This window comes from Corvus hawaiiensis, chromosome 16 (assembly GCF_020740725.1).
Source record: "Corvus hawaiiensis isolate bCorHaw1 chromosome 16, bCorHaw1.pri.cur, whole genome shotgun sequence".
In the NCBI taxonomy this organism is placed as follows: Eukaryota; Metazoa; Chordata; class Aves; order Passeriformes; family Corvidae; genus Corvus; species Corvus hawaiiensis.
Window position 1 is genome coordinate 8,771,152 of NC_063228.1, and position 19,979 is coordinate 8,791,130.

General features: G+C 52.8%; 1 protein-coding gene across 2 annotated transcripts; it reads right to left on the minus strand.

Annotated features, from left to right (window-relative positions):
* Positions 1-1,876: 1,876 nt before the first annotated feature.
* Positions 1,877-16,330, minus strand: SCNN1B (sodium channel epithelial 1 subunit beta). Of its 2 annotated transcripts, XM_048321312.1 has the most exons (15): positions 16,275-16,330; positions 13,856-14,062; positions 13,048-13,143; positions 11,443-11,761; positions 9,945-10,326; positions 9,063-9,256; positions 8,142-8,245; positions 7,536-7,699; positions 6,988-7,095; positions 5,153-5,270; positions 4,529-4,604; positions 4,286-4,343; positions 3,766-3,827; positions 3,309-3,384; positions 1,877-2,978 (listed from the first exon to the last, which is right to left on the minus strand). In XM_048321312.1, exons 4-15 carry the CDS (start codon positions 11,751-11,753, stop codon positions 2,613-2,615), a joined length of 2,019 nt encoding a protein of 672 aa, XP_048177269.1. In that variant the 5' UTR covers positions 11,754-11,761; positions 13,048-13,143; positions 13,856-14,062; positions 16,275-16,330; the 3' UTR covers positions 1,877-2,612. The 2 variants fall into 2 exon arrangements, with proteins under 2 accessions (XP_048177269.1, XP_048177270.1); XM_048321313.1 differs by lacking the exon at positions 13,048-13,143.
* Between the last annotated feature and the right edge of the window lie 3,649 nt (positions 16,331-19,979).

The window sequence follows — 19,979 nt, forward strand, 5'->3', positions numbered from 1 at the left end:
TTTAGGCAATGGCCACTGTTCAGGGCTGTCATAAATACAGTCAAGAAGGGTCCCTTCAGTTGGCAGTTGAGGCTTGATCGAGCTCAACCCTGAGAATAAAACCAGCTCTGTAGGTTGTTCCTGGTGCAATTTCACTATTCTGCTGAAAGCCATGAAGTTTGTAAGGCATTTAAGGAAAGTGGTGCTTTCTTGTAGAATTTATTACCATTTGTTATATATATTTTTGTGAAACAACTGGTCTAGCCTTAGTGTGCTCTCCTGAGAGACAATGGGGTGGAATACAGGGAGGTCCCTAAGTTGGAAGGCCAGCTAAGTCTCCAGCACCTGCACTGCTGCTGCAGCAGGAAACCTCTGCTCAGCTGGGCTTGGGTCTGCTGTGGCTCCGGCTGGGGAGACCCTGGCTGGGACAGAGCTGGAGCCAAGCACCTGAGACACTTCCCACTTTTATGAGTTCTATAAGCCAGCTGTGACTGGAATGGTGAGCTGTCCCTGTCCTGCAGAGAACACTCTGTTCCCTTCACTCTTGGTGTAAGGAGGGTGAATCTCACCAGCCGTGCCTCTCCCACCCTTCCTCTGCCCCGACACTGCTGGGGAGGGTTTTGAGGCTGTTCCTTGTTTGCTGCTGTTGGCCTGGGCAGGCACCCAGCTGAGGTTGAAGGCATGAGGACAGGGGGAGCAGCCTGGGACCTGCTGCCCATCCCAGGGAGGTGGTGTCTATTGGTGAGAATGTGAGGGGAGATGCCCAGGTTCTTGGTCTCAGCATTCCTCATCATTTAAGCAATGTGCTGTGTGTGTTCCGTTTTTTCACTGTTGAATCCTTTGGAGGCCTTTGCCAAGGGTGACACTGCATACACTGAGCATTGATTCAGGAAGGAAGGGTGTCAGGTCCTTGTTTCCCACTCAGCTGTAACATGGGATCAAGTGCCATCACTTTACAAGAGCTCTCCTGTGGAAAAGGGGGCTGTGCTTGTGGGTTTGTGGTGCTCAGAGAGGGAAATGTTCCTTTAGGGAGACAGCAAGTGAGGAGACAGGAGAAGTCTAGGGCAGCTTGTAAGAGCTGGTTTCCTCTGTCTCTGCAAGTGTCTTTGCTGCCTGTCGTGTGCCTTGTTGCCACTCAGGTGGGTTTAGGTGCTCGCTGAGCTCAGGCTGTACCTGGATGAGGTGGTTCTGTACAGAGCTGTGTGTTTTGGGACTGTTCATCCTTCTCCTTTCAAACAAGGACCAGCTGAGGGAGAAAGGGCTGGGGCAGAGTGTGAATGTGTTAAGGAGGTGCTCCCTGAATCTTGATTCAGTGAATTTTGAACACAGAATTCCCTTGTGCGGGGCAGAATCAGCCATGCTGGTGGCACCTCAGCTGTCAGATTGTCCCCCAGTTCTTCTGTCCTGCTGCTGGTGGTCATCAGCAACTGGATCCACAATTTCCACCACTGCTGAGGGGCTGGAGGGACCCTGGGTACGCTCTGCCCAACAGTTCTGCACCAGAGCACCCTGTGCTCGGGCAGCTTCCCATGCAGAAGGATCCTGGACTCCCCTCTCCACGGCTGCCCTGCACTGGGCGCCGTGCCCAGAACATCGTGTTCCTGGGTCTGTGATTTAACCACACGACTGTGCTTCCTCTTGAACTTTTGCAAAAGTACTTCACTAAGGCCAGTCCTGGTGGGTTGTGATGGGCTCCTGGGAAAGCTTCTGGGGGCCAGAGCTGGCTGGGGCCAGGTGCATGCACTGCCCCACTCAGCTCAGCCCCACACAGATCCCCAAAGGCCCCGGCTGCCCTCATGCCAGGGTGAGCACAGCATGTTCTCCTTGCAAGCCACTGCCATCAACCTCTTGGCAGCACTGGACTGCCCCCACTGCCAGCAGGGAAGATAAAGACAACTTTTAAATCAATTTTTTTATTATTGCAAGAATGATAGTTAAACAGGCTGGTGCTTCCTCCCACCCCCGAGTCTCTGTGGAGTCTTAGCCTTGGCACACACCAACACCACCTGCACCATGAGTGGTACAAACCCTGGTCAGCAGCACAACAGGGCACACAGGGGCTCTGTGAAGGGAGAGTTCAGTTTTTGCTGTTTCCCTTGTAGTTTGGGAATGGAAATTCTGCAGCCTCAGAGGTCAGAAGTAGCTTTGGTCCCATCGCAAGGCTCTGATCCATGGTATGGCACAGCTGCAGCACACGCTGTGCCCCATCTCTGCAGCCAAGAGTGCTGGAGAAGGGGATAGAATGAGAGTCTTTAAGGTCCCTTCCAACACAAACTCTTCTAGGGTTCTGTGGTCTACCAGGCCATGACCTTGCATCCACTGTCAGAATATCCTATCCTCTCCCTGCCACCACCTTGCTCTGCTCACTGGGAATTGCTTCCCACCCACCTGGTAACGAGACATGGTGACATGATTTTACAGCAATACTGATATACACAAGCTCTACACACTAAAGCCAAAGCCTGACTCTGTGAGGTTTATTGCAGGGTTTATTAGGCAGAGCTCCCTCCCAGCAATCAGTCATAGGAGAGGACAGCTTGGGCTTTTAATTCCCTACTAATTTTGACAGATGGTTGCCCAGCAAGTGCCACACAGCACAGCAGTGGCTGGCGGGAGCTGACAGGGCACTCTGCTCACTCGGTCTCCGCGTCGCTGTCGGGACCGAGGACGTTGAGGGGCTGCACACGCAGAGAGTCATAGTTGGGTGGGGGGGTGCCAGGCTCGGGGGGCAGCACCTCGTCCCTGGGCAGAGCCCCCGTGGCCTCATGCTGGAAGCCCAGGTTGGTGTGAGCCTCCACCAGCTCTGACACCGTTGGGGGAGCATCTGGGTACCGCGCCTGTGCCCGCCTCTGCTTCAGGCCTTTGCACCAGCCGATCACGTTGATGATGGTGATCCACAGCGAGTCGATGATGATCTCCCCAAACTCAATGAGGCACAGCACTGAGCCTCCCATCCAGAACCCAAACTGGCCTCCCAGGCTCGACAGCAGCCACACGATCTGCAGGAGGAGAGCGGAGTGAGCTGAGGAAGTGGAGCCCCTCAGATGTGCCCCACCCTGATCCATCATCCCCTGTGCCAGTGCTGACGTGGGTGATGCCCCTGCACCTGGGACTTGCCCACTGGGTCCCCTCCTGTGCCAGTGCTGGCCTGCAGGGCTGGGACATGGAGTGGGGGAAGGAACTGAGGGCTGCGAGCCAGTAGGCAGAGGTGGCTTCATTACAGCAAATGTTTGAAACAGCAGCCTCTAGAGATGTGACATACTGTCCCCCCTTCCCAGCTGACTGGCTCCTGTGCCTGCCCTGCCAGACAGGCTGGGATGGGCACTCACCGTAGTGGCAGCTGACTCCGAGATGGTGCGGTAGTTGTACTCCTGGAAGTAAATGTTCAGCTTGATGATACCATTCCTGTAAAGAACAAAACCCACCTCAGTGAGGAGCTGGGCTGTCGATGTCCTGCACCTTTGCTCCAGCCTGACCACGGGATGGAGAGACACCAAGATGTGAGTATGAAGTGACAAATATAATGAAGTGGGAACTGTCCTTAATGCTGATTTTACTTAACTGCATGTTTGAGTTCGCCTGACCCAGTTTGCAGCTCTGGAGAGCAGAGGACATGCATGAAGTGCCTGTTGGATCTGCTTTCTGTACATCCCAGGCGAAGCTGCCGCAAACCTCGTCCTCCCTGCACATTCGCGCACGCTTGCGCTGGCCTGGTGCCAAGGCTCGTGTCAGGCTGATGTTAACAGGCTCAGCAGAGAAGATAAAGTGGTTGTTCCTTTCACTCACCTGTCCAGAGTCACATTTGTTGACATATCCCTTTCATAAGACAGAATATGGAAAATCCAGTCCTAGGAAAACAAAATCTGTTCAGAAAGAGTAGAGGCATCCTGTGCTCCCGAAGAGCACGAGCCTGCGGGTGCCGTGCCCCATCCCAGGCAGCCCCGGCCCCGTGTGCAGGTGGAGGGGGATGCTGTGGGCCTGAGCAGGGCAGCTCTGCCTCAGCAGGGCCAGTGGGTGCTCCTTCCCTGTCCTGTGGGAAGCCCCCCTGCCCTTTTGGGGTGTGGAAGGTGGACTCAGCCTTGGGCTGACAGTGACACTCAGACAGAACCCCAGGAGGGAGGAGCCACTGTGGAGGGGTCCCTCCTCCTGCCTCATGCCCTGGTGCTGCTGCTGGTTTGTGTGTGGAAAACATGGACTTTAGCAAAGGTGCTTTGACCTGGACACCAGCTTTGACAATAGTGAGTGTCCGTGTGCCTGGGAACAGGGAACCATCAATGTCTGTTACACGCCAAGGAATCAGGGTTACCTCAGAGGCTTCCGATGGCCAATCTGCCATGGAGATGGTCATTTTGTACTGTGTGTCACTGGAGGGAAGAGGGAGAGCATTAGTATGAAGATTTCCCTTCCTCTGAAGTCTCTGGAACTTCAGTTCTCACACAGCAAACCAGTCCTGCATGGTTTGCTGCCCTTTTAGGTCAGGATGGCTGGGAGTCAAAATGCAGGATTCCTCTACACCTCCACAGCAACCAGATCAGGCTCAGGTACTCACTTGCATGTTTCTTTACAGGAGTCAATGCAGATCTGTCGCTGTTTTATGCTGGATCTCAGTGAGGAATAGCAATATGCTGTTTGGTGAAAACAAAGTATCTGTTTAGATAAGGACCCACTTACTGGGTTATATCAGTTTCATTTATCAAAATGAATATTAGGTATGACCCTCCCGCATAGATCTGCTGTCTTCCCTTTCAACTTCCCCTTCCTTGAGAAACTTGGGCAAAACACTCAGACAATTTAATAATAAATTAAAAATAAACTGTAACTTTCTGAAGACAGTTTTTATAGAGCCAGCTCGCCCAGGGTGGTATTTTTCGCACAGCCCTGGCCTCTGCCAGCACAGAGCTGTTCCACCCCAGGGGAGCACCGGACCCTCCGTTGCCCCTGCTAGGGGACCCAAAATTTTGGGTGCAGAGGCCTGGCGTGATACCCTGTGTTCTTTCTCTTTGGTGCCCAAGGGTTCACCCAGCCCACAGCCAAGACCAAGGTGTGGCCCCTTCTCCCCAGCACTGGCCCGAGTAGCCACATCCTGTAGGGAACAGCTGTGCATGAGCTGCAGGGACAGGGCAGACCCCGCTCCCATCCCGGCCTGGCCCCAGAGGCCGCCGCGAGCTCTTACCCCAGCCCGGGTTATCCTCGTTATTGCAGTAGCTCACCCCTTCAGGTAAAGGGAACATGTAGTGCCCACATCCACAGATCTCGACCATGTGGTTTTGGAAACAGGAGCGCAGGCAGGCCTGGAGAGGGAAGAGGGATGCTTAGACTCGGGCTGAGGCCTTGGGCAGCTCCGCACTGCTGGCATGGCAGTGGCTCCCAGGAATTCCCTCCCTTTTGCACTGAACAGAAGATTTTGGGGCTGCAGATGCAGAGAGATGAAGGTGCAGGGGAAGTGGGGGCTGCCAGAGCGTGTCCCTGCCCAGAACCTCTTCCAGCCTTGCTGGGCATTGGAGTTTCTAAGGCCACTCACAGGAGCTGCCCATGGGTGAGACCTCGTGGGAAATGGAGGGAGCTCAGCGCTCACTGCCACTCCCACAAGAAACTGCTCATTTCTCAATTATTTTAGGGCTTCATAGAAGTAATATCAAGCTTCCAAAAGGGAACACAAATGTTCTGTTCCACCACAGACATGGCTGTGCTCTCCAGGCTTTACACAACACTGACAAAGGGCTGGTTTTACACTTTAAGACCAGGAATTTCCAAATCCTTCAACATAAAGAGCAGACATATGGATGATCTTCTCTGTGCAGCTGCTGGGAGGATTGTGGCTGCAGCTCCAGCTGCAGCACTGCCATTAGCTTGGTGAGGCGTGAAGTTCATCATCTGAGATTGGAGTGGGATTCTGCATGAGGCAGCACAAAAGCAATAGCAAAGTCTGTGAGAAGATAATTAGATTTAACAGTTGTGGGTAGAACAAGCAGAGAATTTCTGTGTGATAGGAAAGGTCCACAGAGTGCACAGAGCAGCCAGGGAGTGATGGAAGAGCCTGGTTTTGCTGAGAGGGCTCTGAAGTGGCGTTATGTGGACACAGAACTCCGTCAGCGTTTGCACTTCTAGGGAATAATGCAATCCTCCCGAGTGTTTGCTTAAACCTAATACAAACATATTCAAAAGTTGGGTAAAGTGATCCAGTTGTTATTATATTATATAAAGGTAGAAATATAAAACCGCTGCCAGCCCAAAGCCCTCCCGATCTCTGGGTGCATCTGTGAATCACCCCAAATGGTTTGGGTGTTTCCCTTATTATTGGATCGCACCCTCAAGAGCTGCTTCTCTCTCTAGTACAGCCTGTTACAAATTAACCTGTGCTTAGTGTTTGCACTCTAATTTTCTACAGATTCAAGGTTTACAAACACTCAACTTTCTCATCCCATTTTCAGAGTGATGAAGAAGTAAAGGGCTGTTTTGCTTCCTGTACAAACCAGCTGCATTTTCAGGGTGAAAAGTTACTTAATCCCCCCGAAGAGAAAAAAGTTAAAGATCGTAGGAGTGTTAAGAGGGAGAATCTCTCCTTTGTATTCGCCTCCTGTCAGGGGTAAATACCACTTGTGTACACAAAACATGAGCTCCTGAGAAGTGTCACTTAGACATTGTCTCAGCAGAAGTTTCCCAGCACTTCAGTGACCGATCCTACAGAACCATGTGTGGCTTAGATCAGATACTAGGAAATACTTGTCATGGAAAGGGTCGTAAAGCATTTGAACAGGGCAGTGGTGGAGACACCAGCCCTGGAAGTGTTCAAAAACCACGTGGACGTGGCACTTGAGGACATGGTTTATCAGCGAGCACGGTGGTGGTGCTGTGTTGATACTTGGATTTGATGATCTTGAAGGTCTTTTCCAACAATAAGGATTTTATGATTTTATGATTCCCTAGTACCCTGCATGATGGCCAAAGATTTATCTGCTTGCATGATTTTTCCTGAAGAGTTTTGTTTGATTTAAAAGGGTGTTTTACCTGTATGGAGTAGGAGGTGTTATATTGGCTGTAGAGGTTTTTGACAGGGACATCGGAGCCGTTCATGGTGCAGTCGCTGTAGGGATAACCCATCCGCTCCAGCTCATCCTGGAAAGAAACCCAAACACCAAACTGCGGTTATCACTTCTCCACAGGTCCCTGTGCCAGTTTTCCAGAGGCTCTGTAATTCCTGTGCTCCCCACTAGCTTTGCCAAAAATGAAAGTCAGTGATGACAGAGCTGAATGGCTGCAGCCCCTTCCCTGGGTGGATCCATGCAGGTGAGGGTGTTCAGGGGTTGGCAAAGCAGCTTCTGAAATGCTGGAGAAAGAGGCAACCATGGCCTGAGCCAAAAATTCTGGCCTCAATAAAGCACTTTGCCAGGACAGTTACATAAAATCCTCCATAAACTGCTCCAGCCCCTGGCAGGTGTGTACCTTGTCTCCTTTGGTTTGAGCCAGTTCAGCCAAGACTTAAAGCAAACTTGGTTTTGGTCCCATCAGATAACATTATTCTCAGAGAATCTGCTCCCGAGGAATGCCACACATACCACCAGCACTCCAATGGAGGTTTCTGTCCCAGCCATGGCGTAGATGCCCTGATCCTTGAGGAAGGGGAAGCTCTTCTGTTGATGCAGCATGAGCCTGGCCCCAGCGGCAGAGGACAGGTAGGGAATGTAGTCCTGCTGGCTGATGTCCAGAATCAGCTTCAGCCCTGGGACACCAGACAAAACACTCAAACAGGAACACTATTGGAAAGTAAGGCTTTGGGGGAAAAAGGGAGTCTGTTTTCTTCTCCCTGTTCCTTGGGAAGAGCCACGGTCTGGCTGCCATGGCAGCCTGACCTATGCAGGAACACTTCTGGTGGTGAATGCCCAGAATGGCAATAACTGGGACTAGTCAGGTGCTGTCTCAGATATTTCAAATATCCAGAGGATGCCCTCCTGCTATGTGTAACATCTGTAGTCACTTTTTTCCTGTGTGGCACATTTTCCTTTTGGGGGTCATCCCCTTCTACAAAGCCTCTGTTCCATGGTGCAGTGCTCCACTGACAGAGGAATCATAAATCTGTCCCGAGTCACAGAAATGGGCACCACGAGGCAGACCCCTCACGTCTGCCCCTCCAGCCCCCTCCTCCACCACAGAGTGATCCTTACCAAACTCGGCCCCAGGGTTGGAAGAATTCAAAGCCTCTTCATCCATGCCCCAGTTAAAGATGTAGCAGTTACCATGGTCTGGGTGGTAGATTTGGGTGAAATTCCTGGAAGAATCATACACATAAAACTGTGACTCTCGGGAGGACTAAAGGGGTGTGACATAAAGCAGATGGTGGGCCCAGCTCAGCAGCTGTGCTGGGGCTCACCTCCCATTGCTTCATTTGCTGAACAGGGACTACAGCTGATACCACTTCAATCCATCTGTTTTTGAAAAAAAAGTCAAGGCAAGCTACAGGTGTCTGCTGGGACATGGCCCTGGGGACAGCACTCAGTTGGGATGGAGAGGAACACACGTCACACAGGTGAGAGGAACAATTGCTCAGCCTGAGCTATGGTTACAGGTTTGGGCTGGCATTATAGCTCGTGCTTTGACAGCAGTTCTCTGTCGCCCTTGTTGTAGAAGGGACATTGCAGAAGGACAGGGCTCCCCACACCCTGGGGTGCTGCTGTGTGCTCCCCTTTCTCAACACTGGAGATAGGAACTTGGGATTCATAGGAAACAAAGTTGGCTAAAATGCATTTCTCAGAGCCTTGTGCAGAAAGGGAGGGAAGCTGTAACTGGGGGTCTTGCTGCTGACTCAGCACGTGGTTATCCTGGGTGCTGCTACTCTTGATATGTCATGAGCAAAACAGCCCATCCAAAACCCTAACTCAGCCAGCACTGTTCCAAAATAATGCATTTCAGTCAGGATCACATCCAGAAAACCTCTGGGAAGTGTTGTTAGAGCTGAGAATCAGCAGCAATCTCATTATTAGCTGATACATACCTTAAAAAGAGAAAAGAACCTGCCCTGCCATGCCATTAGCATGCTGTTCATTCCTGCTGGGACGGAAAGGAGCAGGGAGCTCATGTGCACCTACTTGTAGTTGCAGGGTTCAGCCCCGTAGAGACACGCCAGGATCATGTCCTCTGCCTGGTAGCCCATCCTGATCCTCTCATGCAGCGGGACCTTGGAGAGGATGGAGGTGGATTGCAGGATGTACCACTCGGTCACTGCCTGCGCCGCGCTGGTGAAGTTCCTGTACGTGCAGTTGTCAGAGCCCTGATGGCTGCACTGGGGACACAAAGCAGGCAGGTCTGAGCCCCCAGGAGGATGGCAGGGGCTGTGGTGTGACCCCCCTCCCCACATGCTCGTCTGGATGCCAGCCCTGCCTGCAGCTCCCAGGAACAGAGAGGTTCAGCCTGGCAGAGCCACAAGCCAGCTGTCACATTGAGCTGGCTGTCACACTGCATTACAGGGTCCTTCCCCAGGGACATTTCCCAGCTGGGCAGGTTATACATCAGCCCCAGGGTGACCTCCACAAGCTAACAGAAAATGACACTTTTGGGCCAATTCTTTAAGGCTGGAGTTGCCCCAACTTTTGAGGTCTGCTCATGCAGGGTCCTTGGAGCCTCCATGGGAGCAGGGATGAGGGGTTGCAAGAACACCATGTGCCTCTGCACTGTGGACTGCAGCAGGAAAGGGATGGGGGCAGCCACAGCCTCTCCCTGGCATTTTGGGAGCCTGACCTAAGGAAGGGGTGAACGTGTCTGGGAGCCTGCATGGAACACCCCTGCCCTGGCTCTGCCCTGGGCTCAGCCTGCAGCAGGGCCTGGGGCTGGGCACAGCCAGACCAGAGCCCCAAGGCAGAGTGGCCATGGGCAGTGGGGAAGTGGGGAAGAGACAGAGATCTCCCCGCTGCATCCTTGCCAAGGCACTCATCCCTCATCCCTGCCCGCTGCCACTGCGGGACCCCTCTCACCAGCTTCACTGCCAGCTTGTACTTTTTCTCTTCCGACGTCGTGTTGGCTGGGGTGGGTGGAGCAGTGGTTTCATTGCCTGTGGTTTTGTTATCCACAGAGCTCTGGTAGCCCCAAGCAGTGTCATTGCTCACACTGGTTTCCTTGCCCATGGCAGTTTCATTGCCCCCAGCAGTCTGGTTGGTCTCAAAGATGTCCAGGATGATGGGATTGTCTTTGTCGTGCTCGTCAATGAGGACCAGGGGGATCTGGTTCCAGAGCTCCAAGTCGAGTGGCGGGGACACGTTCTCGCTGCCGTTCCCTGGCGTGGGCTGCAGGATCCTCTCCAGCGCCGCCTCAATGAGCCTGTCCAGCTCTTTCAGCAGGTGCTTCACCTCTGAGTACCTGAGGGACAGGGAGCTGTGACCAGGCAGTGTCATGGTGCTGGGGATACCTGGCAGCTCACCTGCCACTGGCTTGGACCTTCCTGGGGACCTCAGACTGCTGCCTAGGATTTTCTGGAGGACAACAGGAGTTTCCATGCACAGCACGGCCAGCTCGGACACTGGCGTCCCAGCAGGCTGCAGCTGGGCAGAAGGGCAGTGGGAGGATAAACAGCGAGTGCTGCAGGGGTGAACGTGCCAGCATGAGGCCACATTGGTTCTAGTTCAGTAATTCACTACAGTTTACACAAAACATCTCTAGCAAGTGGAGGAAAAACTACCCCTAAGCAATTGTGTTGGCTGAGAGCATCTTGCCTTGGGCTACACTATCGCACAGATACGAATTTAAAGCAACCATAAATTTAAAGCAACTCTAATGAAAATCAGTGACTCCTTTGAAATCACACTTCAGTTCTATCTCTGTGGTTCCTGGCAGACAGGACTGTGGAACCAGATCTTAGTGACTGGAGTGTGAGCATTGAGAAGAATGTTCACAGCGAGGAAAGGTAAGAGAAAGAATTGTGGAGAAAGATGGAAAGACTGATTCTGGCTGAGAAAGGTGAGCTGAATTTGGCTTTTTTATGAGCTGAGGAAAGTTTGCAGGAAGGCAAAAACCTTCATTAGATTGACTGATATGGTGCAGAAACTGTGTTAGGAAGAAACTCTTCCCTGTGTGGGTGGGGAGGCCCTGGCACAGGGTGCCCAGAGAAGCTGTGGCTGCCCCATCCCTGGAAGTGTCCAAGGCCAGGTTGGATGAGGCTTGGAGTCAACCTGGGATAGTGAAAAGTGTCCCTGACCATGGCAGGGGGTGAAATGAGATGAACTGGAAGGTCCCTTCCCAACCCAAACTGTTCTGGGATTCCACAAAGCCCAGGAGAACTTGCAGGCAGATGAACCCTCCTCCAGCCCGGAGCCATTCATCTTCATACTGTTCTTTATTTAGTTTTTAGTACTACTTGGTGAGTCCACTGATGCTCCTAACATGATGTCTGAGACAGGAACGGGCCCTCAGTACCTCACTCTGGCAATCTTTCTGAGGGGTTAGAGCACAGATGGGGAAACTGGGAGAAGAACTTACTTGAAAGGGTTGGCGTTGCAGACGGTGACTGCAGGGAACTTCATGGTCTTAAAGCCAATGGAGAGAGATGAGGTGACATTGTAGGAGAGGTAGGTGTTGATGAGGATCCCCCACTGCCAGAACACCAGGGACGCAAAGAGCAACGTTAGGAAGAACCAGATTAATTTCTTCTTTGGCCCCTCCTTGATGATGCGCTTGGGGCCGTGGGTGTTGGTGTTGTCGCAGTACCAGACCAGCAGCTCCTTGTAGGTGTAACCAGGGCCCTTCTGCAGGCGATGCAGCGCCCGGACCAGGTACTTCTTCAGGTTCATGCTGCTGCCTGTGAGCAGGAGAAAAGACATCAAACCAGCTCTGAGGAGGAGCACGGGCTGTGCCATACCAGGTGCACCTGTACTGTCAGCACAGCAGGAGTGGGACAGTCACTGCGATGGCATGGCTGTGGTTTACAACCCAGGAAAAACTCAGCACAGACGTTCTGCAGGGTCATGCCATGGCAGCAACATGTCACCCAGCCTCCTGGGAGGACACAGGAGAAGTTTGGGATTGGCAGTTGCAAAGGCGGTGAGTGCTTTGGTCACATTTTGGGGTTTTTTCTGGCCCCACCTGAGCGACCGGGACCTGCAGGACGCGGCTGTGCCTGGTGTCTCCCAAGCACGGCCACGGGCCCTGCAGTGTGGCAGTGCCTGAGCAGGTGCTGCTCAGGGACTGGGAATGCTGTGTGCACACTGGTACAGCTGGAATGCCGTCCCAGCCTCAGCCAACACTAGATGGACCAAGCAGTACATGCAGGAGCTGGCTTGGGTAGAGCTCAGGCTCACAGCGCTCAGGGTTCAACCTCACATGGAGCCTAAGACAATCTTTCTTAGAGCTAAGAAGTATTAGAGAACATCCAGCTTTCAGAGGGACAGGAGAAGGGGAGCTGGAAGCAGTAGCACCTTTCCCAGGACCAGGAATGCTGTCCAGGGATTTGCTGCCCGCTGGAGGAAGGACAACAGATTGGTTTTTTTCCACCAAATTCCTTTGTCTGTCAGATATTATCAGTACGGCCCCCCCACTCCCCTGCTCTGCTGAGGGATGCTGCATACTTGGCATTCATTTTGTGAGTAAATAGAACATTTTGTGCTGCTATTTTAAGGTTAGAATCTGTGTTACTAAATCTTAACATCCTGAGGCAGGATTTCGAAAAGAACCTGAAGCAGCCACTCAGAACATTTTTCAGATTTAAGCTGCAGGAGAGCAGAGTTAAAGATTAATGCTGGGAATAGGCCCCATCCTGGGAGGAAGAGTGCCGGAATAATGCAGCAATAACCCACTAAGGAGCAGCACTCAGCAGGGCAGGAATGAGAGTGACACAGCATTACTTGGAGGTGATCAAAGAAGGCAGTAAAGGTGTGCACGGCCCTGGGGAGTAGAAGCAGGTGGGTTCTTCATACTTTTCTTATACAAAAATAAAAAGGTGATACTGATTCCTTGATCTTCTGGCCAGATCTGCAAGTTCTCTTGAGTAGCACACAGAGAGTTTGGTAACAGTATAAACCCAACAGATTTTGGAGTCTCGCTCCACGACGCAAAAAGAGATGATGGTTTTCACTGCATGACTATTACCTGTGATGTTAGACGTAGGTGATCCTCTCTGGGAGAGGACTTTGGAAAGAACAAACCCCAGCTGCTTCCTCTAAGATCCGAAGGCAGGCTCTACTCCTATAGAAAAAGATTTTGTTCTCCAAGGAAGTCGTGTCCTGGGACTTGGACCCCCTGCACTCCCACTATCATCATCTCATCCTTCATGACCTTGTGCCACAGAGGTTCCTCCTGCCGTTGCCTGGGGGTGGTTCACTCATGGAAGGAGCTGACATTGCACCAGACCCTGGCTGGGTTTTGGGCAGAGATACAAGGAGAATGGGAGGAATGACCTCAGCCTCTGCTGAACTGCCCACAGTTGTGGGAGGACATGAGGGCCATCCTGCCCCAGCCCCACGGTGGGAGCTCAGCCCCTTCCCAAGGGCTCAGCTTTGGCTTAACAGAACTGAATCCTCAGAGCTCATTTAAATCTGGGGAGCCCAGTGAGGCAGATGAGGAAGTATTTTCTGCCTTTTAAGAAATCCAATAAAAGATTTAGATTAGATTGAAATTTCAGCCCCCTGCCCAGTGTGGGGCAGGATCCTGCCTGGCTGGTGCTGGCTGGCTGCGTACCCTAGGCTGTCCCTGCTGTCACCGACCGCTGGCTCCTGCCACAGGGACACCCCACTTGTGCACAGGTCTCTGTGGGTCACTCATCAACCTGCCAGTGCTGGGAGAAATTATTTCTTTTCATATGGGATAATAGAAATGGCATGAGGCAAAAGCTGCATTTGACTATACCTGGATGACTTTTTTGCAACGTATATTCTCATTTTAACAGTTTTCTTCTTACCTTTATTTCCAGAATGTTTCTAAACAGGCTTCTTCCTTGCTGGCAGCTGGAAGCTGCCCTGGGTGAGCTGTCCAGGCCCCTGTTATGGGGGCTCTTCCCTGGCACAGCACTCAGTGCTTGGGGGCCAGAGCTGCTCAGGGCAGGGTTGGTGCCAGGTTTGGTGCCAGCCTGGAGTGGGTCCTGCTCTGCCCCATCAGCGGGCTTCACCTGAGCAGAGAAGTGATAAGTGAGGGATGTAAACACCCACTCTCCATCAGTGCACAGACAACTGTGCCCCCTTCCCAAAGCCCCTCCAGAGTGAAGAAGCGGAGCAGTGATGGAGCAGGAGCCGAGCAGGGCTGGGGGCACTGGAGGTGCCACCCCCTTGATAGACATGCAGCCCTGAATCCTTTGTAGGTGGCTCCAGGAGCCAGCACTGCTTTACATCTGTGCCCTGCTCTGGGCTGCTCTGGTCACAGCTGGAGCGTCTGAACTGTGTGGAGCTGACCCCAGGGACACGAGACCCTGTGGTGCCCAGGGTGCCATGGCCCCTCTCCTGGCAGCACGTGCATCCCTGTGATGACCAAAGCCATCCTAAGAGAAACCTGCTCCTGGTTCCAGTGGGGTTTCTCTGTGCTGTGGACATGTCCTCCCTGTCCCCAGCAGCTGAGTCCAGCCCTGCCTCATCCCAGCATCACCCTGGGTGAAACTCCTCCACCTCGCAGTGACATCAGACTCCCACATTACGAAATGACTGTGTTGACTCTGTCGAATCTCCTCTGGGATTTTCGTAGGGCAACTGCCACTTGAAGGAAATAAAGTCATGAGCAAAACTTGGCCCACTCCTGGAAGATCCAGGGTGGGACATGGGCTGCAAAACCACCCTGACGCTACCAGCCTGGTGACACTGGGAGTGCTCAGCACTTTCTCTACTGGGACACATCAGTCACTCCTCTTTGATGAGCAGCTGCTCATCTGCCATCTCCCCGGAACCCTGAGGGAAAGGCCTCGTTTTCCTAGACGAGACATCTATACTCTCTAGTGGTATTTTTGCAAATTAGAGGAATTTCTTTTATTACCTCACAAGTTTACAGGTTGGCAGTTTGAAAAGTGGAGCAGCAACATGTCAGTGAGCAATGAAAGCCTGTCTCAAGGTGGGGTCAGGGCTCCCAGCAGATGCTCTGTGTTGCTGCTGGTGTGCAGGGAGAGTGGCCAGGGCACACAGTGCCAGCTCCAACGCCCACGGCTCCAATCCACACAGGCGCCTCCAGGTCTCCAACTCCAGCAGGCAGGGGTGCAGCACTCCAGGAGTATTTACAGTCTGGGAGCTTAGATAGCGCTTGCCTGACTCTGTGCTCTGTGTCACTCCCCACTTCCCTGCCTAACCCTGAGGTCCCCTCTGCTCTGGAGCCAGGCTGGGAGAGCTGAGGCTGTTCATCCTGGAGAAGAGAAGGCTCCAGAGAGACCTTAGAGCCCCTGCCTGTGCCTAACGCAGCTCCAGGAGAGTTGGAGAGGGACTGGGGACGAGGGATGGAGGGACAGGACACAGGGAATGGCTTCCCATTGCCAGAGGGCAGGGATGGATGGGATAATGGGAAGGAATTGCTCCCTGTGAGGGTGGGCAGGCCCTGGCACAGGGTGCCCAGAGAAGCTGTGGCTGCCCCTGGATCCCTGGCAGTGCCCAAGGTCAGGTTGGACAGGGCTTGGGGCAGCCTGGGATAGTGGAAGGTGTCCCTGCCCATGGCAGGGGCAGAATGAGATGAACTTGAAGGTCCCTTCCAACTCAAGGCAATCCATGATTCCATGGTTCCCGAGATGTCCCTCTCTTGTAGGACAATCACAAGCCGTGCTCCTCACGTGCCAATAAGGTCACATTACCGAGAGTTAACTGCTACTTGGGCAAGGAATGACGGGAATCCTGGATAGTAAGAGGAGCAAACCCCCAACTCCAGCAATTCCACGCCCCTGGGATGCTGCGAGCATACTCTGCCTCATTGGGAGACACCATCCTGGGGGAGATGGCACATTTCCAATACCAAACCAAGCACTGAACTATTCCATAAAGCTGCGGTTTGCTCCCATTCTCTTTTATCAGTGAGATTAAAGGAAGCCCCTGTGTAAATACAGGTTAAATCCGAATGACTACCCCTGGCTGCACGCCGGGTACATCCCAAATACCTGCTCAGCATGAAAACCTGCCCCGCTGCTGCAAAACCAGGCAGAGATCGGGTGACTTCAGGTCTGTATCAGTGTAAAAGACACTGTGACCAGCCCCGTCGAGCCGGTCCCTTCGGCCCCGAGACGCCGCCGAGGGATGCCCGAGGGCGCTGAGAGATGCCCGCGGGCATCCCTCCGCAGCGTCTCGGGGCCGAAGGGACCGGCCAGCATCGACCCCGCACACTCTCTCCCGATCCCCCCCGCCCTCCCGGTCCCCCCGTACCTGCCGCCCGTGTGGCTCCGGCAGCGCTCCCCGCTGAGACCGGGACCGGCCCCGCCACCTCCCCTGTCCCGCCCCGTCCCGCCCCGACGGGACGGCTAAACCCGCCCTCCTGCTGGCTGGAGTCGCTCCCAGGTTGGTGCTGGGTCCTTGAAATGTTACTTTGTTTTTCTCCTAGCGCATCCCAAGGAATGGCACCTGATTCTGCTGCTCCTACTCCCGTCACGTCAAGAGCATCTGACACAACGTGGGATCAGTAGCACAAACCTCACAGTATCACAGACTTACAGAATTATTTGGTTTGGAAGGAACCTTAGGAACATAGAATCCTGGCATGGCTTGGGCTGGAAAGGACCTTAAAGCTCATCCAGTTCTAACCCCCTGCCCTGAGCAGGGACACCTTCCACTATCCCAGGTGGCTCCAAGCCCTGTCCAGTCTGGCCTTGGACACTGCCAGGGATGGAGCAGCCACAGCTTCTGTGGGCACCCTGTGCAAGGGCCTCCCCACCCTCACAGGGAAGTGACCGTATCTGACCCTGCCCTCTGGCAGTGGGAAGCCATTCCCCCTTGCCCTGTCACCCCAGGTCCTTGTGCAATTCTCTCTCCAGCTCTCCTGGAGCTCCATTAGGCACTGGAAGGGGGTCTCAGGCCTGGTGGTTGTTGCCCTGCAGCAGGTCACAGTGTGTTTCTTAGGCTGGTTTGAGATGCCGCAGGTGCCAGGACATCACCTTGCTGCTGTACCTTCCCTGGTGCCAACTGTCCCTGGTGCCAGCCTTTTGATATGGGTGAAATAAATGCAGGTGAGGTGCATTAGTAATCTGAAACAGTTTTATAAGCTGTTTTAGAAAGATCCTATAATCTTTTTTCTATTTTAAAAGAAGTATAAGATCTTACAACCTTGGCAAAGGCTGCCTAGGATAGTAGTGGAATCACCATCCCTGGAGGGATTTAAAAGCCATGTGGATGTGGCACCTGGGGACATGGGTTAGTGGTGGCCTTGGCAGTGCTGGGGAAATGGTTGGACTTTATGATCTTGGAGGGCTTTTCCGACCTGAATGATTCTTTGATTCTATGTTAATTGGTTTTTCTCCCATAAAAAGCCACTCTTCGCAGCTGTTTGCTCCCCTGCCTGCTGCTGGACACACTCCTAGCAGGAGTTTGAACACCCTGCACCTGTCAAGTGTGGACTAGACAAGATGCTGATGTTCAAAAAGAAGGGGCAGAGCTCTGCCTCAGTGGCACCAGTGGACTGATCTGGAACTTGACGATCTTTCCAGGAGAAATGAGCACTGTTTCCATAAAAAGACAGTGGAACTAAATGGGAAAGCAGCTTTTCTGTTTCCTTCAGGGCTAGGAGGCAGCAGCTCAGACGGGCCGGGGCCCTCCCAGCCCAGCTGTCGGTGATTTTCACTGTGATTAGCATGTGCTTTGGGATTTCATGACTTAATCTCAATATTATGTGTCTTGCACGCTGACTCCTGTTGATCCCATAATTAATCCCTCAGGGGGGATGGAGAGACATGCCCCCTCATTTTCTGTATTCTCCTAGCCCAGGGTCAGCCCAATGTGTGCCATGGGCTGGGATCCCTCAGCCCAGCACTGCTGAACAAACACGTTTGGAGGTAAAATCTTGAGCATCTTGAGCGATGTGGGAGACGTCAACTCCTCACAACAGAACAGTGAACATGTACAACCCTCCTTGGAACCATAAATCACTGCTGAGAGCAGAGCATTGTACATGGGAGTGATTGCCTCTTGCTAGGAGAAGTAATGGCAGATTCTTGTTCAATCAGGACTTGGTCAGACTTTCCCAAATGTCCCCGTGTTCTGTCATTTGGGAACAAAAAGGATTTTTATTTTTAACTGGCACAAGTGTACCTCATGTCATTATGTCAGGGGTGGAATGTGGGACTGGGTTTGAGAAGTATCTCCAAGGGAGTCTGGAATGAACAGGTTTGATGGACCAGGACCTACCGGGTTCCTCTGTCCTGTCACAGTAATTGCCCTCCTATCGCCACTGCTTTCCCAGAGAACAATGTCTGTTGCCAGCTCTGGCAGCTCTAGCACTGGAAATAGAGTGGGTGGCGTTTGTTCCAGGGTTCGGAACATCAGATGCACAGCCAGCAAAGCCAGATGACCTTGAGTTGGCTTGGCTTTCCATCATCTCTCACTTGTTTATGAGAAAGTTTATTCCATAAGCAAAAACCTCCTGCTGAAAATACAGCTGAAACACCACAGGAAGCTCCCCTGCATCGCAGGCATTGTGTTCCCAGCAGTGTGTTGTGCTGGCATGATGCACTGCTGACAGCTGCTAAATACAGCTGGGACACCAGATCCATGGGGAAAATCAGCCCTGAAAGTGACTCTATCTTCCTGATCCACTGTGTTTCAAAAATATCAACTGCTCCTAAATTTGTCTGATGGAAGGCAAATGTTTTGATGGAGGCTGTGGCTGCAGTGGGTACAAAGGCAGCAGGAATTTTGCTAGATGCTGTTAGGTCTGGATGTACAGATGAAGAAGAGCAGAGGTGCTTGTTCCTATCAGTTCCCACCAGTCCCCATTGGTCCCTGTCACTGTCACCCACCCAACGCTGGTGCAGTCGGCACAGGCTTACCCAGTGCGGTAACTGCCAGGTTTGTCGTGTGCACTTCCAGGGACACGCTATCACTAAATGAAATCGAGTCATTAGTTGTGACCAGTAAAATCCCAGTGAAATGACAGCGAGCATCCCAACCACCCTGTGCCGGGAGCCGCTGTGTAAAACCTGTTAACTGGCCTGTGTTTGCGTTACAAAGATCAGGCAGTAAAACCCAGACTGGTTTTGTTTTACAAGCCACAGAAGAGGGGAGGGACGGGGCCATGCGGCCGGCTCCTGCTCGCCTGGCACAGCCGGTGGCCACGGTGAAGGGTTGCTCCATGACAGAGCCGGGTGCTGGGCTGTGGCACCGCCACGTTTGTGGCTCTGCCAGCCAAGCTGTGGCTACAGGGAGGGAGGGATGGGGCAAACTCCACTGGGGTCCATTCCTCAGCCTCAGCATGGTGACATTGGGCACTGAGTCCCGGTTCACCTGCGGATGACACTGGGCAGGTTCTCAGTGCAGCACTGTGATGGTTTGTCACTGGTGGGATTTCCCCTGACCAGCTCTGTAACTAATTGCCACAGAGAATTAGTTGCACTCATCTGCCTTTTCCACTGTAGAAGTTTACGGGAAAAAATATCCCGCCTGCTGTGACTCCAGCATCCTGGGATGTGGCAGCTCAGGTGGAGTCCAGTCCCCGGGATGCCTCCCAGATGCCCTGGGGCAGGCCAGAGAGTGCCAATGTGGCTCCAGCAGGATGCAGCAATGCAAAGGTGCCCTGGGCTGGTGTTTTATGGTCCTCTCCCATGTTCTGGGGCAAATGTGAACTATTTTGAGACTGATGACATTTTATAACAAGACCAGAACTGATTTATAACAAGACCAGGAGCGATTACCTGTGTGTACCCAGGGGAACAGCTTGTACCGTTCAGGACTCGTTATGTAAACTTGGGTGAGAAGGTCTTAAAACCCAGAAGGAAGGTACTGGAGTGAGAGGCGTTGTGACAACAGGGTGATTCACCCTGGCTCCAGCCGGCTCCCACCTCCGCTGTGTTCTGGGTCATCACATCCTGCCAGGACTGCAGTGTGCTCTGCTGCAGGTGAATAAATATAGGGAATACATGTTTT